This window comes from Suillus bovinus, assembly GCF_016758785.1.
Source record: "Suillus bovinus strain UH-Sbo-P2 chromosome Unknown EDB93scaffold_277, whole genome shotgun sequence".
In the NCBI taxonomy this organism is placed as follows: Eukaryota; Fungi; Basidiomycota; class Agaricomycetes; order Boletales; family Suillaceae; genus Suillus; species Suillus bovinus.
The window spans coordinates 1-21,305 of record NW_024542333.1 but is presented as its reverse complement, the minus strand read 5'-3'; the positions used below and the strand labels follow the sequence as shown (position 1 = coordinate 21,305).

At 49.2% G+C, this 21,305-nt stretch overlaps 8 protein-coding genes across 8 annotated transcripts; 5 read left to right on the top strand and 3 right to left on the bottom strand.

Moving 5' to 3' along the window:
- Positions 1-47: 47 nt before the first annotated feature.
- On the bottom strand, positions 48-1,556 carry EDB93DRAFT_1110192 (uncharacterized protein; the record flags this gene model as incomplete). The annotated part of the gene is made up of 5 exons (XM_041448027.1): positions 48-728; positions 779-901; positions 962-1,025; positions 1,082-1,394; positions 1,478-1,556. The coding sequence occupies 5 exons, from the start codon at positions 1,554-1,556 to the stop codon at positions 48-50; spliced, it is 1,260 nt and encodes a 419-aa protein (XP_041300630.1).
- A 2,363-nt stretch (positions 1,557-3,919) lies between these two features.
- EDB93DRAFT_1281358 (uncharacterized protein) lies at positions 3,920-5,066 on the top strand (the record flags this gene model as incomplete). Its single annotated transcript, XM_041454451.1, has 5 exons — positions 3,920-4,308; positions 4,376-4,479; positions 4,530-4,615; positions 4,663-4,756; positions 4,807-5,066. The coding sequence occupies 5 exons, from the start codon at positions 3,920-3,922 to the stop codon at positions 5,064-5,066; spliced, it is 933 nt and encodes a 310-aa protein (XP_041300629.1).
- An 818-nt stretch (positions 5,067-5,884) lies between these two features.
- EDB93DRAFT_1281355 (peptidase family C50-domain-containing protein) lies at positions 5,885-6,421 on the top strand (the record flags this gene model as incomplete). Its single annotated transcript, XM_041454450.1, has 3 exons — positions 5,885-6,045; positions 6,093-6,257; positions 6,313-6,421. 3 exons carry the CDS (start codon positions 5,885-5,887, stop codon positions 6,419-6,421), a joined length of 435 nt encoding a protein of 144 aa, XP_041300628.1.
- An 833-nt stretch (positions 6,422-7,254) lies between these two features.
- Positions 7,255-13,000, top strand: EDB93DRAFT_1244054 (uncharacterized protein; the record flags this gene model as incomplete). The annotated part of the gene is made up of 13 exons (XM_041452197.1): positions 7,255-7,321; positions 8,996-9,238; positions 9,331-9,515; positions 9,561-10,280; positions 10,329-10,526; positions 10,580-10,796; positions 10,845-11,213; positions 11,259-11,559; positions 11,596-11,765; positions 11,828-12,114; positions 12,164-12,628; positions 12,684-12,788; positions 12,854-13,000. 13 exons carry the CDS (start codon positions 7,255-7,257, stop codon positions 12,998-13,000), a joined length of 3,474 nt encoding a protein of 1,157 aa, XP_041300627.1.
- Positions 13,001-13,031: 31 nt separating this feature from the next.
- EDB93DRAFT_1258224 (uncharacterized protein) lies at positions 13,032-13,728 on the bottom strand (the record flags this gene model as incomplete). The annotated part of the gene is made up of 3 exons (XM_041454126.1): positions 13,032-13,125; positions 13,160-13,582; positions 13,643-13,728. The coding sequence occupies 3 exons, from the start codon at positions 13,726-13,728 to the stop codon at positions 13,032-13,034; spliced, it is 603 nt and encodes a 200-aa protein (XP_041300626.1).
- A 664-nt stretch (positions 13,729-14,392) lies between these two features.
- Positions 14,393-15,049, top strand: EDB93DRAFT_1258223 (uncharacterized protein; the record flags this gene model as incomplete). The annotated part of the gene is made up of 3 exons (XM_041454125.1): positions 14,393-14,472; positions 14,531-14,602; positions 14,653-15,049. 3 exons carry the CDS (start codon positions 14,393-14,395, stop codon positions 15,047-15,049), a joined length of 549 nt encoding a protein of 182 aa, XP_041300625.1.
- Positions 15,050-15,209: 160 nt separating this feature from the next.
- EDB93DRAFT_1258222 (uncharacterized protein) lies at positions 15,210-16,031 on the bottom strand (the record flags this gene model as incomplete). The annotated part of the gene is made up of 4 exons (XM_041454124.1): positions 15,210-15,336; positions 15,390-15,681; positions 15,736-15,892; positions 15,948-16,031. The coding sequence occupies 4 exons, from the start codon at positions 16,029-16,031 to the stop codon at positions 15,210-15,212; spliced, it is 660 nt and encodes a 219-aa protein (XP_041300624.1).
- A 1,353-nt stretch (positions 16,032-17,384) lies between these two features.
- EDB93DRAFT_1065364 (uncharacterized protein) lies at positions 17,385-17,846 on the top strand (the record flags this gene model as incomplete). Its single annotated transcript, XM_041444889.1, has 2 exons — positions 17,385-17,622; positions 17,674-17,846. Coding segments are annotated over 2 exons (411 nt in total), but the record flags the coding sequence as incomplete, so codon positions are not given.
- Between the last annotated feature and the right edge of the window lie 3,459 nt (positions 17,847-21,305).

Genomic DNA, 21,305 nt, shown 5'->3' with positions numbered 1-21,305 from the left:
AGGCTGTATCATGGAGTATATGCTGTCACATGTGCAAATATAAGATATTATCCAAGGACATCAGAATTTAGTAGAGATGAGGCCCTGGAAGAATCCTTAGCCCAATCTGCGATTGCACTTCGAGACCAGCTGCCATCATAACCACATGTCCCAATTTTTGGTCGTTTCCCGTGACGTGCGAGCGCCTGACAAGTGAGTCTGTCTGATGTGGATGAGAGATTGCGTTTGAGATGGCCTGGTGGGTATGAAGTTGGTCGTCGTGGAGCTTGGGGGTTGAGAGCGTTGAAGGACGGCGTACCGGTGAGATTTAGGCGTGATTTAGATCTTGTGATGCGCATGGGTATTTGATCTGAGTCGGCCTCTTTCCTCTTTCTTTCACGAGCCCTTTGTTCTCTATTGCATTGTATCCCCCACGCCTGAGCGGCGCTCATGGCGCCCTGAAAAAGATCCCAAGTATCGCAGAGCAGCGTAAGTCGCCGTTCAAATTTTTTAGACTCATCTGTCGGTTGCGGGAAGCGTCCCTGAACAATCTCACCAATTTTATCTCGGTTGCACTTCGGCCCTGCGTTTATGACGGCAAAAGGAGGCGCAATATGACATGCAAGTGTTGGGAAATCGGGGAAAGGATATGTATGAGTTATTGGTGACTGGCCTGGCTCTATCCTCGAAATCGGCGGTGTATAGATTACGGCCACTAGGGTGTATTGAGTTAATTTTTCGAGTTTCCACTGCACGAAAGTGAGTATTTCGATAGTGAATAATACCATGAGTAACATACCTTTGTTAAAAATGATAGAGGAGCCTTGCTAGATGACGTGCTTTCCCTCCATGAAATGATCGTCTTGACATAATCATGCACGTCTTGCAGCACATGAATATCCGGTAAAAAAAACCAGTATTTCTGATCGAAAGAATGATGCACCTCGATACCTACTGTGGACTGAAATCAGCCTTGACTCACAAAAGATATAATGTGGGTTACAATTGAGCAGGTTTTGTCTACTATCATGATGAAAGTCTGAATACTTTAAGCCAAGGCAATATTCATAGAGGCAGAACTAAAGAAACGTCAGCATCGCACATCTCATAGTCTATAGAACCGCTTGCCATCTCGCGGGGGCTATTGCGTCGAATGACGTGAGCCATACGCAGAAGATTGGTGTCATCTTGTAGCGTGAGGATGCAATAGCATCCTTTGCGGTACATTTTGAAATAGTGCTCATTGAATGCGTCGCGGGTTCGTGAAGAAAAAGAAGTCCGTGATCCCGATTGCGAGTGACCAGTAGGAAGGGTTGAATAGACGCTGGAAGTCTTTTTCTTTGTCGGGGTGAATTCGTTGTGGCTTTCCATACGGTCGTGGTTGATGTCATCGTCATCGCGGCCATAATTTGATTCTGGATTCCGAGATGAGTAGTCCGACATCTAGTACGTATACTGTGTCAATACAATGTAAGATATCTCAGTTAAAAAAACTTACTGTGGATCTGGCCGTGTCGCAGAGAACTGAACAAAGCAAGTTTTGGGAGTGAGAAACACAAGGGAAATTTAGCGGGCATCGCGATTCGCTAGCCTGACTAGTAGTAGCGTGTGTTTGAATCCGTTTATTCCGTTTAATTTAAGCACATCAATATGTCTTATCTGGATCTTATCATTACTAAATTTTATGTTGTATGGTACTTTTTGTGGGGATATGGCGTTTCGTAAATGCTTCTTCTCTGCCTATTCCATTTTTTAATCTGCCGGTCAGTGCACGTTCATTGAAGTTACCATACGTTCAGCTGTGAACTTTCCCATTGAAGTTCCAATAAATTCCGGAAATTGTGAAACAGCATTCCAAAACGTTTCTGGATGGCCAAATTGGGCCAGGACGATGCGGACAGTACGGACGGGACGGACGGTCCTTTCCAAATTTCCGGAATATACAAGTTCAGTCCAGCCCGGGGCCATGCCGGACCTGTGACCCCGGACCTTGAGTCCGGTTTGGAAAGGTTCGGGTTCGAACCGAGGTTCAGACCGACCTGCGGCAGCACTAAATAATTCAATTACTATTATGACGTTATAACCCATTCACGACGAAATTGACAACTGTCGTCACAGAACCCAAGGAAGGACATCTTGACCACATCCTTCGATTCACTATTTTCCCTCGCGTGCATACGGCTTAAATGCAATGATCCTGACACTTATACGCCCACTCTCGACCTCCTCAATCGTACCACAATCCTTCTAGACTCTACCCCCGACCATGTGAGAATGCCATTCCGGCTTCCGCACGTGCCAACTACGTCCGCTGCATCTCTGGGGCATATCACAATCTGGCTGGCACGCTGCGCTGCATCAAAGCTCCGAGTATGGGGACGCGGCGCGTTTTCTGAAGGAACAATGTTCACTCGGGGCACGGGCACTTCACATACGAGCGGGTCTTATACAGGACGGCACAGAAGATGGCGAACGGGCCGAAGGGTGGAAATGAATCGAAGAACAGATGTTTCGGGGGTGGGAACTTCTTGCAGTATGCTGTTCTAAGATTGGAGACCGGAAGGTGATCATTTTGCATTGCTTACCTATCCGGAGTAGAACACTAATATTCCTGGGTACTATCAACTTGCGTGTGACGCCTTTGTGGAGAGCGTAAAAGCATTTCCGTATGGCTCGTCCGGTCTGGAGCGCCTGGCCAGGTCAGCAACGTCCACGAATGCTCTCAGCGCGAATGCAAGCACCAAGCAGCTTGGTGGGATAATTGACAGACTAACGTACACAGTGACGCGCGAACTTTTTCTCCCTGCAAGTGAAGTCAGCCTCCATACCGCCCAGTGTTAGTGTCACTACGACCATTACTTCCGCCACTGGTAAACCTGAGTGTGCGCCGGTCACCGAAACCAGGCGTAATTAGTGACGAGGTCCTAGGCCTGCTGCTCGAGCGTCAGATTTCGACTCTCGAACATTGCCTTCGGAAGGATAGTGTGCAGACTATTGTGCGCGGGCTATTACAAGATACTCTATCGGTGTACAAGGCTACTGTTCTTCCATTGCGCAGGGCTAGAGTGCTCTTCAAATGCATGGAGCTCTTGTAGAAGGATGGGAATGCTAATGCTAACGGCAGAGAAACTTCCTGGACCGCGGAGCACCTAGGTGAAGAAGTTTTAAACCTGCTCACCATTGAGGTATTTCTTTGCCTGGGTTCTGCAACTGTATATTATAAATTTTCCATTCCAGGATCTTGAGCACGACTCCGCCTTTGTGGTATTCCGCTCAAAGTACATCGCAGCAGTTTATCTTTGGTTAAGCCTCTTCGCGTATCGTAGCGCAGGATTACCAATGACTTCGAGCGCGTCATACCATGTAGAGGAGGCGTGCAACATCTTACGCGATGTCATTCCTAACTCTTCAATTGAAACGGATCCCAAGTTAATGCGATCACCTAGTCATGCGAAGAAGCCGACAAGAGTCGCGAACGTACGTACAACGAACAAGACAAGAGCGCGGAATCTTGCTCTTTAGTGCTTCCTTCTACTGTGAAGCCATGTGTTTGTCGGAAGCTTCTCCGCCCGAAGAAAAAGCTCTACCGACCGCTGAGCGCATAAGGCTGCGTGTTGGACGGCTCGAGCGTGCGGCGATGGCTTGCAGAGTCTCCGCAGCTGTCCAATAATCCAGGGTCTGTAGTTCGGTCGTTCATCACATGTGGTTTTCTGATTCGATTCCATCAGAACAACGCAGGCGGTGCTTTAGAGTACATGTCGCAATCATTGCGACTGTGGAATCGTACCGTGGACACGCTTTCTCCATTAAGCTAGCCTTCCTCCAAACCCACCAAGGCAACCGATGATTCATATCCATTCGAGGCTACCCCTCCAGAATCGTCACCCTCCAGCGATACTCGTCCAACGACCACTCGAAATTATCTAGTCAGAAATGTCTTATGGACGGGATAGAGTGTCGAATGGTTGAAGGACTGCTTTCAACCCTATTGACTCTCACTCATGCCTACTTCACTCTTGGTTCTTCCCGCGAAGTCGAGTATCTTTCTAAGCAAACACAGGATCTCGCCGAGTCCATTAATGCCCCGACCATGGTTGCTCGTGCACTGATGCGCATGGGTGAGATCCAGTTATACCAGAGGCAGCTAGATGCAGGAAAGGACTGCTTGGTCGAGGCTGCGGAGTTGCTACAGGATCTGCCGGGTGTGGATGCAGCTGATATGAGAGGGCTGAATGGAGATTGGAATCGCTTGAATGAGCAAACCCAGGACGCAAGGGACCTCTATGAGGTGGCATGTGCGATGCTTGGTGAACTCGAGGGAATGTTGGGGTCCTTCGACGGCAGGCGAGAGTCTTGGCTAGCGTTTCAATGCACTTCCTTTAATCAAACTTTCTAGTCGCCGTAAATACAGCGTAACGCTCTCACCACAAGTTACCTTAGCTGCCGCCGGACAGAAAGCAATAGTCCCTACCTTGTTGTCTGACATTCTCCGTCGCCATAGTAAGGAGCGTTGTTTTTAAACCTTGAACTTACTAACTGGTAAACTGCAGTCTGTTTACTACACGATGATGGAGATGCTGAGATCAAGGATCTGATAGAGCGTCTTATGGCTTTGTCCACTTCCCAAGACATAAAGGTGAGACTTTGTTATGGATTTCGGATTTATAGCTGAGTCGTTCACAGGGAAAAGAGCATCCACTTATGGGGAAACTTACCCTGCATAACGTCTACGACCAATTCCGTTCGGATATGTTTCTGAGCTCTTTGGCTGAATCTAGTAGGTATAGTGTACATACCAACCACCAAGAACTCATTATTTGTGTACAGCGATTGCACTGCTGACGAGCATGACAAGCGACCGAGCGGTATCGCTTACACCTTCGATCCAAGATATCTCGAGTACTCTGGATCAAGCAGAGAAATTCTTTTGGGCTGACCTTGGACTTACTGCGCACCGGGGGAACGTCCCCCACATCCACGAAGCGACTGTAAACCTTGCACTCATCAAAGCACTTCAGACATCCCCCATTATTGCTGCGTGCCTTCTTGCAATTTACCTGATGGAGCCTATTTTGACGCTGGACTAGATGCGTCATCTGCAATTACTCTACGCCGTGAAATGCTAGAGGCTATCAAGTATAAATTCCCCGGCGTGCAATTCGACGACCTTGAATGGCCCTTTATGACGCCCAGCGGTTCCCCGCTGCCTCGGAAGAGACCATTCTAATCTTCGGTGTTTGAGAACCTCCAACACTGAGGAAGCATCTGACGATGACGACGACTCGAGTGCAAGCATGAAGGCGTACTGGGATTCCATTCGCAAGACGTATGCAGAGCAATCTTTAGACACTTCCTTGCTATCGAATACGGCCATGTCACAGTTCCCGCCTATGTCAGCCTCACACCTGACAAGAGTACCCTCTTTATCTCTCGGCAGAATATTTCTTCTGAGCCGTTGATGTTCTGTGTGCCTCTCAAAGGCCGCCGCGAATCGGACGGAGAGGAACACCTCACGTTTGACGATGCGGAAAAAGGAGCTCGCTGAGATAATCCGCTTAAGCAACCAAGGGACACGCAACGCGGTCAACGTACGGGCATCCCAGTCGCTGTCGCAGATATAGATGTAGATCAGGTGATGGTGGATCTTCGCTGCGCGTTGGAGGAGCATGGTTTGAATCGCCCCTCAGTTCCTTTCAAGTCTCCGCTAGGGTCAAGCACTAAGAATGTCTTGCATGGATCCACAGATGTCCGATCAACAACACCTCCTGATCGGTTCTCAGCAGACGCAAGTCAAACCCGATCAAGCAAGAACGAAACGCTCGGGATGCGGCCCACACTCTGGCTCCTCAAGACCGGAATATATTCCCAAGGAACGCCCTGTACATTGTGGTCCAGGACGAGGAACATGTGGGGATCGTCTACTGGAGTTGAGTTTACCTTCCCTCGTTTGTTCTTGAAGGCGGCATGGCTTGAGCAAATGCGGAGTGTAGGCTGGAAGGGAGTCATTGGACGACCACCAAGCGAACAGCAGTTCTTAGATGCCCTCGCGCGGAAAGATTTAGTAGCGTGAGTGACTCTTGACTAATTGCTGCATCGAATCTTGATGATTTTAGGTACTTCGGACACGGCGGAGGAGAACAATACGTGCGGTCACACAAAATCCGTCATTTGCCGCGCTGTGCAACGACAATGCTGTGGGGGTGCTCCAGCGGGTTACTGAAGGAGATGGGTGATTTTGACAGAGTAGGCACCCCATTTAATTATATGCTTGCTGGATGGTACGTCGTAAGTTCATTTTATCCATGCTCCCTGCTCAACATCCATCGTGCATAGCCCTTTACTGGTGGCGAATCTTTGGGATGTAACTGACCGCGATATCGACAAGTTCTCACAAGCAGTTTTTGACTCCCTGAGATTGACTCCGACTCGTGGAGGAGAGTAGGGTATGTCAGCAGTCACCGCAATTGCACAAGCCCGAAAGGCATGCAAACTCAAGTATCTCACTGGGGCAGCACCAGTTGTATATGAGATTCCGTCCTACCTATAATAAACAATACGACGCACTTATGCACTCCATGCTCCATTTATATGTATTACAAGGTTGATGACGAGGGTGCAATATCAAGCTGGACATGAAGCCATTTCGCCCAGGCATGTATGACTGACTAGTTACAAGGATGCGTGACCATGGGGTTCAAATGGTAGCAAGAGAGCAATAAAACCAATTACGATGAAGATAGCTCCTGAAATTCAGATTGGCACAGATGTCGTGAGGTTCGCGTACAGAGCAATGATCAGGGCCTGTGCGGTAGATTAGAGAGTAGCAAGACGCACTGCCGTGAACAACAAATAAACCCACCATGACGCCAAATATCCTATTTGCAGCGGCCACGATCGCGTTACCAGTTCCACGATCTTTGGTAGGAAACAATTCGGGTGAAAGGGCATATAAGACGCCGTACATGACGTTGCTCATGTAGCAATAACCACAATTCCAACCAAGGAGCGCATTGAATGTGCGTGCGGTGGCCCGGGAGATGGGCCTCGTACTCATCTTTGAGCCGAAGCAGCGTCACTATTATGTCTGCACTCTCAACGTCCACAACGAGCGTGGTTTTACCCTTAATTCTAGATATCAGTGTTGATTCAATGCGGGAGAAGCACGCTGAGCCAACCTTTCTAACTCTCCTGAGCACCTTATCTCCACCCTCCCCAAACAACATATTCCTAAGTGCCGCTATCTGTGTACTTACACCTATCCTTGAAGATATGCCTATGCCCACATGTAATGCGACTTCATCAACAACGCTTGCATTTTCCACGTTCGCATACGCAGCTCCAGGTGAGAATGCAGTAGATACGCCCTGCAGGAAGGTCCGGGAGGGCGCTGTGATGGCCGTTGTGACGCCACCGCGATAGGCTAACCTGCAATCCAAAAGGTTAATTCAAAAATGCAGGCCCAAGATGAAAAGAATACCCACAGCAAATTCTGACCACCAAACATGAGCCCGTCTTGTGCTCTCATGATCGTGTTGCCCAATATGGCAGGGAGATCCCCATCGAGAGGGTTATAGACGCTTCCATCGTTCGTGCTCGGCTCAAGCCTCATCTCCACCAGCCCCAGCGGCGCGCCAAAGCTCGTTAGTCCAGGTGTGATCGTGCCGCCTTCAAGGTCCACGACATCGACAGCCCCTTCTGCAAAATCCGAGCATTGATCAACACACACCGCTCGGCCATCTCCACGCCCACTGATCCCACCTTCTCAGAAATACGCGCCACCCCAGTCGAGCCTCCACCTCTCATGTAAAGCCTCGAGACGTTCACGAATAACGCCACTTTTACGTTCCGAGGTTCAAGATGGGGAGAATACCCTCATGCGCGACGGCTGCCACCTTCTCAGAATCGAAATCGGGCGTGCGTGGGGACGTGGTGGACCCCTTGGCGACCGGGAAGGGAGAGCTGAGGGATACCATCAATATAGACCCGAGTGGGCGTTGCAGCAAGTGAGAGTGGATGGGAGGACCAAATCACAGTATCTAGTTCCGATTAGACAATTAGACGGAGCTTTCATATATTCAAACTGCGAGCATAATGTACCGGCATCATATCATGCAATCCAACCGAAACCTAAGTTCTTAATCGAACTTATACAGTAGTCTCACATACCTGCTTTGAGCATTCCAATCTGATGGCCCATCCCCATGGCAGTAGCAGGAGTGAGCTTTCTCAGCTTGGTCTACCGTTTGTATAATACGCCGAGACTTGATGTGAACTGACCAGAGTTTGTGTTGTCAACACCAAGCACGATTACACCTCAGGCAGTAGTTTTCGGAGGTAAAAGGTAGCCTCTCAGGCCGGGTTTCTATGTTATGGGAAACTGGCCTGAGAGGCCCAGGATTCGCCAATCTAATTTTAGGGCTGTTCTAAAAATAAAATCATGACTCGTTGCCCTCCCCCACCACCTTGTTGCCCTCCCACTGGAATGCTCGCGTGCCTCACATGCACCTAGGATGCCACCTCGTTGCCCTCCCCCACCACCTCGTTGCCCTCACAGTACTGGATTGCTCGCGTGCCTCACATGCACTTAGGATGCCTCAATACCTCGCGCTGCTCTTGAGCCCATACTTACATGAAAATGTCCCGTATTATTACCTTCATTTAGAAATAAAAATGTCCAACTCGCGTTCTACCTTCATCTTTATGGCTCCCCGGCCCTCAAATACACGTGCTGCCCAGCTCACAACGTTATCTGGGTTGGGCGCCCAATTCGTCAGTCCACGGAAACCCAGAAACAAACTCAAGACCCAGACGTTAGTCGAGCTGCCTGGGCAGAAAGCAAAGCAAGATAAACTACAAGCCAAGTTAGCAGCCCTCCTCGCAGAAAACTCAACTTCAAGTTCTGAACCAACCACTTCAGTACCTACTTCCACCTCACCTGATATCGAGAACACTCCCGCCGATGCTTACGAGGACTCCTTCATTGAAAACGAAGTTTTTCCATTTATCCAACCTGAAGAATCTGTTCCGCCACTAAACACCTCTGAATGTATCAAAAGTCATCGAATTCTACCTGATGTCGCCGCCGCACGCTTATACGATACCTGGAAAACACTGATACCCACACTCGTTGATGTTCAACTCGGGTATACTCAGAGGACCGTCGGCAAGATTCTCGAGCGGCCTTCAACGGTCTTGTCTGCATGTCGCTCCCAGAAATGTGCACAAAGGCGCACGACCTTGATTGGACTATTTTTCGATAGTAAGTCCCTAGCTATTGAATGCTTCAATTCATTAATGATTTCCAAGGTTTCACCTCCCTCGACGTCTTGAGCTGCAGATGCGCTACTGCAGCTCAAGTCCTGATTCTGAACGGTTTGTTCCCCACTTCACCCTCCCAGCCACGTCTGGCAGTCTCTACAGACTTACTCGCGTTTTATCGCGCGCTTTTCGAGCGCTCCTGTGACGCTGTAAATGCGCTCGCATCCGCCCTTCACACGCATTACGTCCGTAGAGGTTTTCATATGACCAATGGCAAAGTATGTGAATCCGTGTTGAGCTCCTTCGATTCTTACAAAACTTAGGGTGAATTTATTCAAGAACCCTTCCGGCGAAGTCTTGGTCAAGCCATACTTTGGTTTGACGTCTTACAGGTCGAGCTCGAATCCCAGCTCGAACGCGCTGTTCAAGCAAGCCGAGACCTGGTAGAGGCCTCTCGAAATCCTCCGGAGCACCCCGCACCATTTATTCCCACTGCAGACGTGGTTCCACGTGAGCGCTGCGCCACAATCCTTCTTCAACGCTGTCCTGCTTGTTTTGGAGGGGTCTCATTTGGAAGGAAGCTGGAAGAAGGTGGCGATATCCACGTAGCTACTGATGGGAACTTCCATCATCGACATCGGCGTTCAGCAGGCGACTCACCTCACTTTTACGATCCCACTTACTTCTTACCTAAAGCCCAGGTTGACGACATTGGGCGTCATATTAATCGGAGTCGCAAGTCCACACCAAAGCTGCATGCACCGCTTGTACCCCATGAGGCCATCGACTTATGCGAAAATTCATACGAGGCCGCTGACGGAATGAAACAAAAAGCGGCCATGGACAGCTTCGACGACACAGGAATAATGGCTTTGATATGTCGCCATGACATTCCCCTCTTCTTTGCAAACATCGACACTCCAGGCGAACAGCAAAAATATGCCGTCGCCCTTATTGATCACCTTTTTACTTTATTACCTCGAAGCGCAACGGTTGTCACTCTGTATGACGTGGGGTGTGTTCTCTCACGATCATTGAGTCAGGTGAGTCAATTCCGTGATTCTTCGAACCTCGTTGCTGATCCGTTTAAGTACAACATACTTCCCGAAGCTGTAACGAAGCGCCTGCGATTCGCAACCACGGCCATGCATGCCTACGGGCATGAATGGTCGTGCCAACTCGTTTACAACCCACGAATATGCGAAGGCCTTGGCCTTTCAGACGGAGAAGGCACTGAGAGGCTATGGTCCAGGTTTATCCGCTTGATAGGTATCCAGCGCTCTTCATCAGTGAGTATTCTCAAATTTTCGTTTCATTTCTACTGATGTTCGGTTTTCTATAGAGACAGCGTCGGTTATGGCTTCTTGACCGACAGGCTGCCGCTATTGGTCTTGAGATGCGTGCTGACCTTGGAGATTGGATCCGGCGTCGACTTAAACGAGGGATTGACGAACAAGGGACAGCTGCACAGACCACACTGGATGAGTGTGATGCAACAGTTGAAGATCTGCGACATCAATGGGCTCTGCAGCGACAGTCACAATTATCCATTCGCGCTCGTTCGTTCAATTTCCTTTTCATCGTCCATCTCTCACTGTATTCTACAGACGCCCCTGCTCGGCTCAAAAAAGAGCTGGAAACTGTGTTTGCCCTACAGGGTGACCTCGATGCATCTGAGAAGGCACTTCAAGCAACGAGCGATGTGATTTCAAAGGGAAATGTATCCCGATGCACACTTGACGCGATTGAGAGCCTGGAACGAAGTCACCAACGCCTCATGGACAAGGTTGACGTCTTATATGCTTCCCTCAACATTCACGACAAATTCCCTGAGCTGGAAGGGATCAACATCGAATTCGTTCGCACACTTCTCTTGGCACGGGACCTGAAGATCAACATCCGGAAGTGTGCAATTGGGAGCTTCTTCGAGTGGGACAAACTCGATCGTGCTGTCGGCGGCACACAACAAGCATTAGGTAGGTGGATAGACTCGCTCGGTAACGCATGTTCACACTTTGCAGGGACCAAACTTCACCAGCAGACCCGAAAGGCCATCTCAAAGCGACAACCAGCCTTGCTGGCTGCACTACGTAAATTCAATGGATACTGCGAGCGCCTTGAAGAACTGTATGAACCAGGTTGTGGTATTCCTCTCCCGACACCTCTCCCTACCAAGCTGAATGAACTCCGCAACGATCAAACATTGATGGAGGACATTTGGATTACGCCTTCGGCGGGTGAGGTTCCTAGTTGGCTAGATGATCAGGATGTCCGTGATGGGATACGCGCGATGTTAAAGCGTGACAGATGCATTGAGGAACAGTGACGGCTTGGGCTAGAAGCTGACAACCTTTGCAGGTGGTTTGGCGATGAACTGGCTGCAATAGAACTTGCTCTGCAGTTGCCTGAGAGTATGTACTATTGTCGATATCCATCTTTAATACATGCACTAATTACTTCACAGATATCAGATTTTCTATCTTACTACGCCAGCGGCGGGGACATCTCCAACATCTTCAAATTCGTTGGTCTAACCCACTTGCATCATCATTACGGTTTGAATCCCGTGCAAAACATGCTGAATCGTTAGCGATGCGGATCTCGGGCACCTCCCAAGAAACTGCGCTTCGCTGGATTCCTCAAACATTGATATCATGCGCCACTCTCCTGGAGGAGGAGGAAGTGGAAGTGGAAGTGGAAGTGGAGGAGGAGGGCAAAGAGGATCCAGAGGTTATCGCTACATCATTCAATCATCCTCCACCCGAACACTTTGCCCTTGGTGACGTCATGAACATTGACACTCCTGACAGCGAAGGTGAAGAGGATATCGATATCCCAACTGAGCCTTGTGCTCTCATCACCTGGCATACTCCCGAGGTAAGCAATCTTTCATTAGCAGATGTTCGCGTGTTCATGGTTTATTTAGCGAGTTGTTGTTGACCCAGTACCACCAATGAATGACACTACTGTCGTTGTCCCTGGGATCATCAGAACCAGGGTGCGTCCCGCCCGTGATGCATTCCCACAGCAAGTTTTTGAACCAAAGGACATCGGGATCCTCGCATCGCCCACTGCACTGCTGAACGATACCCTCATCAACGGTTGTGCAGCGTTGCTTTATTCTGAGTCTCTACAAGTTTCTCCCGCTGTCGAACAGTATGCGATTTTGTCCACTCACGACCTCCCCTGCATTCGGTACAATGCGTCAGACGACAGGCTTTGGCGCAACATATCATGGACGGGTTATTGGGCCAAGGACGTGTGGATCATACCGATTCATAGACCCTCGATTGTCGGTCATTGGGTGCTGTGCATTGTGCACCTCCAGAGCAAGGAGATTCACCTATTTGATAGCTTTGCCGAGCAACGACCTTGGAAGAGCGATGTCAAAGTGAGCACCATTTATAGTCCCTCTTTTGTCGTTCATCCAGACTCAACACGTCTAGGATATTATGAAATTGATCGTTCGACTTTTCAACATCGCTCGGCAACATGATCGTGCGTTCAGAGTCAACATCGACTTTGACGGTTGGATTGCACGTCCGCTAATAGTAAGTACGTCGTAAATCGGACATGTACATGTGTTCTGATTCAATCTCAGACAACGGCTGTTCAGACCAATGGCTATGACTGCGGCGTGTGGGTGCTTGCGATGATTGCAGCAACATTGCGTGGATGCCACTCTACGGCTTTGAAGGAAGATAATATGCCTGCATTTTGTCACTACCTTCGTACACTTGTATTATCAATCCCTGCATTCTGATTGTGTAGCTAAATGTATGGATTGAGTCCACTCAACATCTTCTGAACCTTGGTGTGATAGAGATAAATCGTGCGCGCACGCCATTGCAAGAGGCATCGAGCCATCTTGATGTGTCTATCACAGTCCTTTGCATCAGAGATATAGTCTTGTAATACGTACCACTGTCCCAGCAGCGTGCCAATAGCCTCTTTCAACTCTGTACATAGACCATTCATTCCTCCTGCAGTGTACTTCTGTGCACGTTGTTGCAACTGTTCCTTCTCCAAGCGCGAGTTACGGCCGTGCATGACCTGCACCAGGTTTTCTGTGAAGCGAGCCTCTGCAGCAGTATCAGATGGATGAGGTGTAGCGTAGGGTGGATTAATGTCCCATTGTGGGAGCTCCGATTCATCCAGATTATCTGCACTTTGAGAAGCACAACGATATAGATAACTGTCTGGAAGGGATGTGGTTGCAAGATTGATGAGAGCTTGAGGCAAGGGTGGGAGCTGAGATGATACTGGGGATGGCTTTGACGAGCCTTTGCGGCTATGTTCTTTGGCGTAGTTCTGTGAACGTCGAAGTCGGCGAGCAGCTATTCCCCTACCGACAACAATGTTGAGATCAAGAATGATGACTATGTACTGTACTATAACGACGTACCTCTTGGACTGTGTGTAGTTCGCCTTCTGTTTGTGTAATGCAGCAGATTTCTCTGCGAGGGTGAGATATTTAGCTTTTCGACCCATAAAGACAGTAGAGAGGTGCAAAGAGTGTATTGGAAGTACATACAATTAGTCTAGTTATTCAAACGGTTGAGTCTACTTGGCTCGAATGCTGGGAGATCTTGGTATCACTAGAACCGGCAAACACTGAGGAATTCAAAAATCATTATCCGGAACGTCTGCATGAAGACCACAGTGGTTGGGACATGTTTTCTATTAGTCGCGAACTGTATCTGAGCACCTATTGGCTGATTACTTAAAGTTGTGTGTGGCAACCTCCGAGGCTCCGCCCCCAATGTGGCAACCTTATGTCAAACAACCTCCTGCGCTTGTCCTGTGCCCCCAAGTGCTCCAGCGCCTCCCACTAAGGTGGAGGATCCCTCAATATTCAGCAACTTTGATGGCCTCTCAAGCCTTCCAAGAGGAGAGTGGTGTCTTGTCATACAGGTAAGTACTCTCAAGCCTTCCAGGAGGAGAGCGGCGTCTTGTCTTGGGATTGATTGCCCTCCCTGCAGCGTCCAAGGCAGTGGGATAAAAGTGGGGACAATGAATCGAAGCTTCTCTTTCCACTCTCTCCTTACCAGACGGGGGACAACGAATCGAAGCTTCTCGTTTCTCTCTCCTTACCAGACACTTCTCTTTTCTCTCTCTCCTTACCAGACGCTTCACCATCCCTCACTGCTACCCTATGGCCCCTCCAAACAAATCCAAAACTGCTGCTGCTAAGCTCGAGGCTATGAGGGCAAAGCGATCTCGGTACTATGCCAGGTATGCGACTTCTGTTTGGTTAGCCCCCCAGTACCCCAAATGCTGATCAAAGACACAGGTGCCGTGAATCTATTCTCGCGAAAAGGAGGGAGATATACCACGCTGCCAATGATGATCATGACGAATCATTGTAAGTGCTAAATATTATTGTCGTAGACGTGCTTACAATATTGATATCAGAGAGACATTGGCCGACTGCATCGCAGTAGTCAAATACGCGAAGGACGACTTCATGCAACATATTCAACAATCTCCGCAAATATTCACAATAGGCGTCTTCACTGAGTACACTAAATCTTTCCCCGACGCTCCCGGAAGCCACGGAGATAGAGAAATTTTCCAGCGTGCCATATCAAGCATCGAGGACTTCCTCACCAGGGCTACTCGAGGTCAAGACGGGATCCTTCAACTATGCGGGGTTTGTGATGAGTGGCGCGCTGCAGACCAGGTTTGCCGGAGCATGAAGGATACCATCGCCATGGTGGAAGACATCTACTGTCACGCAGTCCGCGATGGAGATGCCGAGTTAGCAGTCATTCATTTCCTTGGGGGGTTCCTGTACCAGAACTACATCTAACATACATACCGTGCATGTATTTACATTTTCAATCACCTAACAATTGCTTTCAAAGACACGGTCACATTGGTCTGGTCCAAACGTCTTGTTGAGAACTTCAACACTTCACCGCTATGTACGGCGCCTGCAGGTTTGAGCAATGACTAAGTACATGCTACAGTTACAATACCTGGATGGCATCACCACGGTCTATCGCGCTCCTCATGATGCTCATCCCTTTCTCAATACTATCCACCTTGTGAAAGATACCGCGGGAGACGCCAAGCACTTTTGGACCAGTAGCATCCCTGCAACGAAGAAATTAGTATTAGAACACGAAACACGAAATAAAAAAGCTCACCAGCCTGAAAAGACACCAATGTATCGACCCCTGGTGATACAATAGAAGGGTCCCTCAGCATTGGTGGCGGGCAAATTGAAGTAAGTGCTATTGTAAAACTGTAATAGGGAGTCATCTGCAAGTGCCGCGGCCGCAGTGGCCGCGTCTTCATCATCAGAGTCGTCATACTCGTCAAACTTGACCAAGATGGTGGGAGCAGCCGCAGTAGGAGCTGGGGAAGTAGGAATGGTAGGAGTAGCAGGCGAATTATCGGAGACCGCAGGGGGAATGGGTAGTGGTGTTTCAGTGGTACCTACAATGTATGTTAGTTATGGTAGTCTCGAGGAATCAAAAGGAAGTGACTCACCATCAGGCATCTCTCCACTGGTGTTAGCATCAATGCCCAATCCCTTGGACAATGCATTCCTATCTTCAAGGGAGAGACATTGCAGAAATTCGATGAGACCTTCCAATCGGACAGACACCATTGTGTCTGGCCGACTGGATGACTCAGAAAGTGAGTTCTGGGTCATGACGTTCAGTTCAGCTGAATGTGGGTGATGTATCACTAGCACTCACCACAACAGAATTTATCTCAGTCCTGAGGACCGCTAGGGTCGGGGATTTGCCATATGGAGGATCATTATAGAGTTCAAGAAACATTGCAGAGCCGCCGACTCGCAAGAATTAACCAAGTTGAGAATTCAGAGGGACGAATGCTGACTAAGCTGGGCTCCTAGTGCCGTTGTCCATCATGACGAGGTTGCGTACTACTAGATTCGGTCGACATCCCCTCCCAGTCCCAGAACCTTCTCAAGTATCAGTATCTCCATCTAGTTGTAGCCAGCTTTTACAGCGCCTTCCACGATGCTCTCGAGCCTCCCAAGAGGAGAGCGATGTCTTTTCAGACAGGTATGCAGTCAATCACTGTTGATCTTCTGTCCTAAGTTTCTGTCAGAGGATCCCAATTCCCAATGGAATATGATCATTGTATGAAAGTGTCGCGCACACTTTCATGCACCTGCTTCCTCCTGCCCACATTGCCATCAGCAGACAAAAAACTGCTCCGTCACTGTACCGTGCTAGTGTCGTATTTGCTTAGATGTGCTCATCTCCCAAGTAAGTTTGCCTGACGACAGTATGCTTTTATCTGACCATGTTTTTTACTTAGCAATGAACAGAACTTACTACCCTGCAGATCCTTTTTCACGTCCCTCAACGCCCTCTGAGCAATTCGGAGGAGGCCGCGAAAAATCACCGCCCCCCATCCAGACTCCTACCAAACTTCGCACTCGCATCAAACCCACATTGCGCGACTCTGGTCTTGTTCGGAAAAGCACGCACAATCGAGCGAAGCTACTCCTGGACAATGACCATGATGTCCATGCATCAGATGGCGCGCCAATTTCATACCCAGAGCCCTTCTTTGGTGGTCCATCCCAAGGTCAGCTGGAGGCGCTTGGGGTACCTTCAGGCAACTCCTTGGGATTTTCTAGACGGAGTGTGTCATGCGAGAGGTCGCCTGTGGAATATTGCAACCCTCACCTGCTACAAGAAGCCCTCACAGCACCCTGTGATACTATTCTTCCACAACCTCCCCTTGCCACTGTGCAAGGACAGCAGGATGACACGGAGCATTCCAAAATCTTCACGTCGGAGGCACCTGATCATATGATTCTTTCACAGCCACCCCTCGCCGAAGAGGTTCTAACGCCGATTGGCAGTCAACACCCGCCCATCCACAATGGGGCACTTCGTCCAATTATTCACGATCAATTCAACTTCTCGTCGCTTGATGGTCATGGCTCATCATGGGACTCTGGCTCATTTGACGTCATGCAGCCGGTTGTCCATTCAGCACCGCACATCAGCTACCCACCATCTTCCCATGTCCCAACGCCACCTGGCCTCAACGTTCCTGTCACTCGCATCATCCCTCCCACCCCTGGCAATGCTGCCCCGATGATAGACCACACAATGAATGGCGAGGGAGAGTCTTTGGGCACTGCTCTTGTTGGCCGGAGGTCAGACGAGACGAACGCCGCCATGGAGAAGCAGTTTGAATTAATTGATAGCGCCATCAATGATCTTGTCTCCACAACCAGCATTCCTGCCCAGCAAGTTCTGAATCTGTTTTTGAAGTCTCGTGGTCGGATCCAAAATGCGATAAACCACTGGAATATCTACGGTCAATACTTCAAATTGAACCGCCTGCAGGAGCTTAAACGATCTGGCAGGGAAGGTGACTTGATCAGTAAGTCTTTATCTTGTCAACTCCATCAAATCTTATTCACGCTTGTCATAGTTACGTCTACGGTCCAACGAGAATGCTACAAACTCTTCCAGGACGCGTATCCTGAGAGGTGGCAAAGCATCCTTGAAACATTCGAGGAGGTGCAGACCTCTTCAGGGCCGCCTCTGACTGTAGCGCAGCGGTCACAAGAATTTGCGAAGTTATCAAAGAAGGTTACCAACTTGGTATGATTTGCATCACGCAATCTTTCTTGTGCTGATAAAATCTCTAGTTGGATTCCGCTACTGCAAGGCATGGTTTCGAGGCAGCACTACTCATGTGTGGTAAGGTGGTAAATCAAGATGCATCAATTGGTTACATACACACGACCCCCGGTGCAGAGGAGGTAAGTAGATCTGTGGATCTTCATGTTGTAGACTAATGTTCTTGCTCCTTTAGTTTTGGGCGACACGTTGTCGTGCCGATGACGACACAATGATCGGCCATTTCAAATCACATGTGTAGTAAGTCAATTTTCCGTTGAACACTGACCGGTGTTCTAATAAAATTTTGCTAGTCACCTGGCATCCCTCACTGTTGTTGAGGATGCATATGGCAAAGCCTCGTCAAGTGAAGTGAAGCCTTCACAAGTGCGGATGTCCTCGTCTAGGCGTGTGCATGCCCCAGAGACAACACAAGACGATGCAGAAGTACAGGAGGTTCCCAAGGGTGTTGACTGGCGAACGCTGGACAACATCCAATGCATCAAAGCGGGAATAACATTGCTGTTTAGTAAGTTTGTTTATCCCTGGCTCACCCTCTCATTACTTACGTGTTTGAAGCCAACCTTGGTGGGAAGTTTCGGTCAGGCACTTTCCCCTGGAAACTGCTGCCAAGTGAGCTGGCGCGCCACCACTATGTTATGAAAGGTTATCCTGAAGACACATTGATGCCGGGAGAGCCACGTGTCATGGTAGCACGACCCAAGGGTGTCAGCGACCTCGACAAACGGGAGCAGGTAGTGCTTGCAGATGCATTACGATCGGGCCGCTTGACCATCGAAAAACAAAAGGATGGAGCCTTGAGTTCGTATATATTATTAATTTCTAGTTAGCATGGCTAATTTTTCTGTAGATAAGACATCTCCCATTGTGTTTGGCGAAGCCCCTCCACCAGACTCTATGCACAATTACGGCCGGCGTATGCTTGTAGATGGCACAATTGATCGCGAGGGACTTCCTCGTCTTGAGCCAAGTGCAGCGAACACGAATATCAAGAAGGGAAAGCCCTCAACGCGCAAAGAAGCAACTTCCCGCCGTCGTGCATCCCCCATCCTCACTGATGAAAAGTCTCCACCTCCACCTCCGCGCAAGCAGAAGCTTGTTCCGGTGGTTGAGCTCCGTCGTCCTCCTCCACGTCCACTCAGCCGGAAATCCACACCACCAGTACGCGAGGACATTCCCATTGACGTGCCCAGTGATACACATGCCAGCTCAGAGTCGGATGCTGAGGATGAGTTCAAGGACCCCTTTGAGGCTGAAGACTCCGAGTCAGAGTATGATGATCATGATTCCGCCCCTCGTAAACGCAAGGTGAAGGGAACTAGAGGCTCCTACTCCCGCAAACGACGTACTCCATCAGGTGACGTTGAAGTCCAACCACGGCATGACGGGAGAAAAATTATCAAGGGCAAGGGAAAAGCTACCAACCAGGACGCCCCCAAAGAGAAGAAGACCGCAAAGAAAGTGCGTCGCTATCTCTCAGTCACAGCTGAACCAGACTCTGAAGAGGAGAAAACGACTGGTAAGCAAAGTCCTTCAAGTTTACACCGCATGACATGTTCATACTGATAACTCTCCCTTCAGCTCCAGGACGCGAGCCGTTACACCTTCGCAATGACCCAGAGGACTCGTTGCAACCACGCACTCAACATGGTAAGTATTATATAGGTATAACTATGTGGAGCAGCTCTAACTATTTCTTAGGATTTCCAAAGCCCAAAAAAATTGTTCCAGGATCATCCGAAGCGGCACGCCAGACAATGATATACTCAGAAGGCAAGCGCCAACTGCAGGTACCAGAAGGCTCCAACACCTCCAAGAAAGTGCCACAAGGAGGTCGCAAGGCCTCCCAGGAGGCGCCGCAAGGGGGAATCAGAGGCCCCAGACGTACTAGATGGGACTCACCTTTGAGGGGGCAGGCGGAAGATGAAGAATTGCAGGCCAGTGACCATTTGCGAGTGCCTTCGCTGGCGCCCTCGTCTCCATCCCCTCAGATTCAACAGCCTCTGCACCCACTTTCTACAGCAAATTATCAGCCCGTGACTCAACGTCCAAGTCCCATGCCTACTGTGAATTGTGTGCCTGGTGTCAACGTAGCTCATCAGCCCCAATATCCCATAGATCCTCGCACTGGCAACACCATGTACACATATCCTCCACCCCATCCCTATCCTGCGCGTTCGGAATCCCACGAGCAAGGCACTGGAGCATTTCGTGCACCTGCTTCTCACCAAGTCCGTACGTATCAAGGATATCGCAACCCTCATTACCCTATCTATGCTGACAATGACCTTAACCTACCTTACTCATCGTCTCCGGCTCCTTCTGAGGATGGTTACATGAGCGGTCCTCCACGTTATTGATTGTTGCTGCATTAGTGATCTTGGTGTCTCGTTCTTAGCACTGTTCATCTCACACCGTCTGTTTCTTGTTCTCTTGGAGTCCTTCCTACCGTGCATGTTCATCCTGCAGTGTTGATATTTTGTAATCTGTGCACGTTGTTGTCCCCCCATGATTTGCCTGTCCATATCTTGCATTGTTCAGTATCTCGTAGCATTAAATACAAAGTTTGTGCCACAGCTGCTCGAGAGGTCGATTGAGTGTCCTCGACTTGTACTCAGACCTTCCCGTTCCTTACTCGAGATCTGCGAAAAGGAGCGGGAACATGCCTGCCCCGAGTCGCAGCTCCTCGCGAGGTTGATTGGAACAACGGCAGACTACTAGTACTAATAGAAGAAGCGACGGAAACAGCTCACGAGGTGCGAGAAGGAGTGTAGTCGCAGAGGATTGGGAACCTCCTCACCGGAGGCTTGATGGAAAACACTTTGATCGGAGTCGCAGAGGATTGGGAACCTCCTCAGCGGAGGCTCGATGGAAACACTTTGATCCTGAATGGGATCTCAGGGGAGGCCTCCCTGTGGAGGTAGGCTTTCAGGGGGATTACTACCTACAACAATACCTACCCTGAAAGGCCCTCGGAACCTTTACCAAGTGGTGCCAAGGGTGGTCTTGAATGACATTGTAACTTCGGATATAAATTATGAAACATGAGAACACTCGATGACGTCCAACGTGAATGCGCTAATGTCCCTTGCCAGCTGTGATGGCAAGATGCCATGATTATCTTTCGGAATGTCAGGTTCATGTATATCTGTCGACCTGTGCCAAAGTTACTGTCCTTCAGAATGTCTTGAATGGTATTGTAACTTGAAGCACAAATTACGGCACATGAGAACACTTGACAACATCAACACAAGCGCGCTCCCGTCCCTTGCTAGCTATGATGGCGGCACCTCGAAACGTTGTCATGAACTCCTCTTGCCTATCTGCATTAGCAACTGTCTATGGCTATGCATGAGCAAATCAATTTTCTCGTAGTATATAAGGTCATGTTTTGTGGGAGCATAATTGATACTATCTATA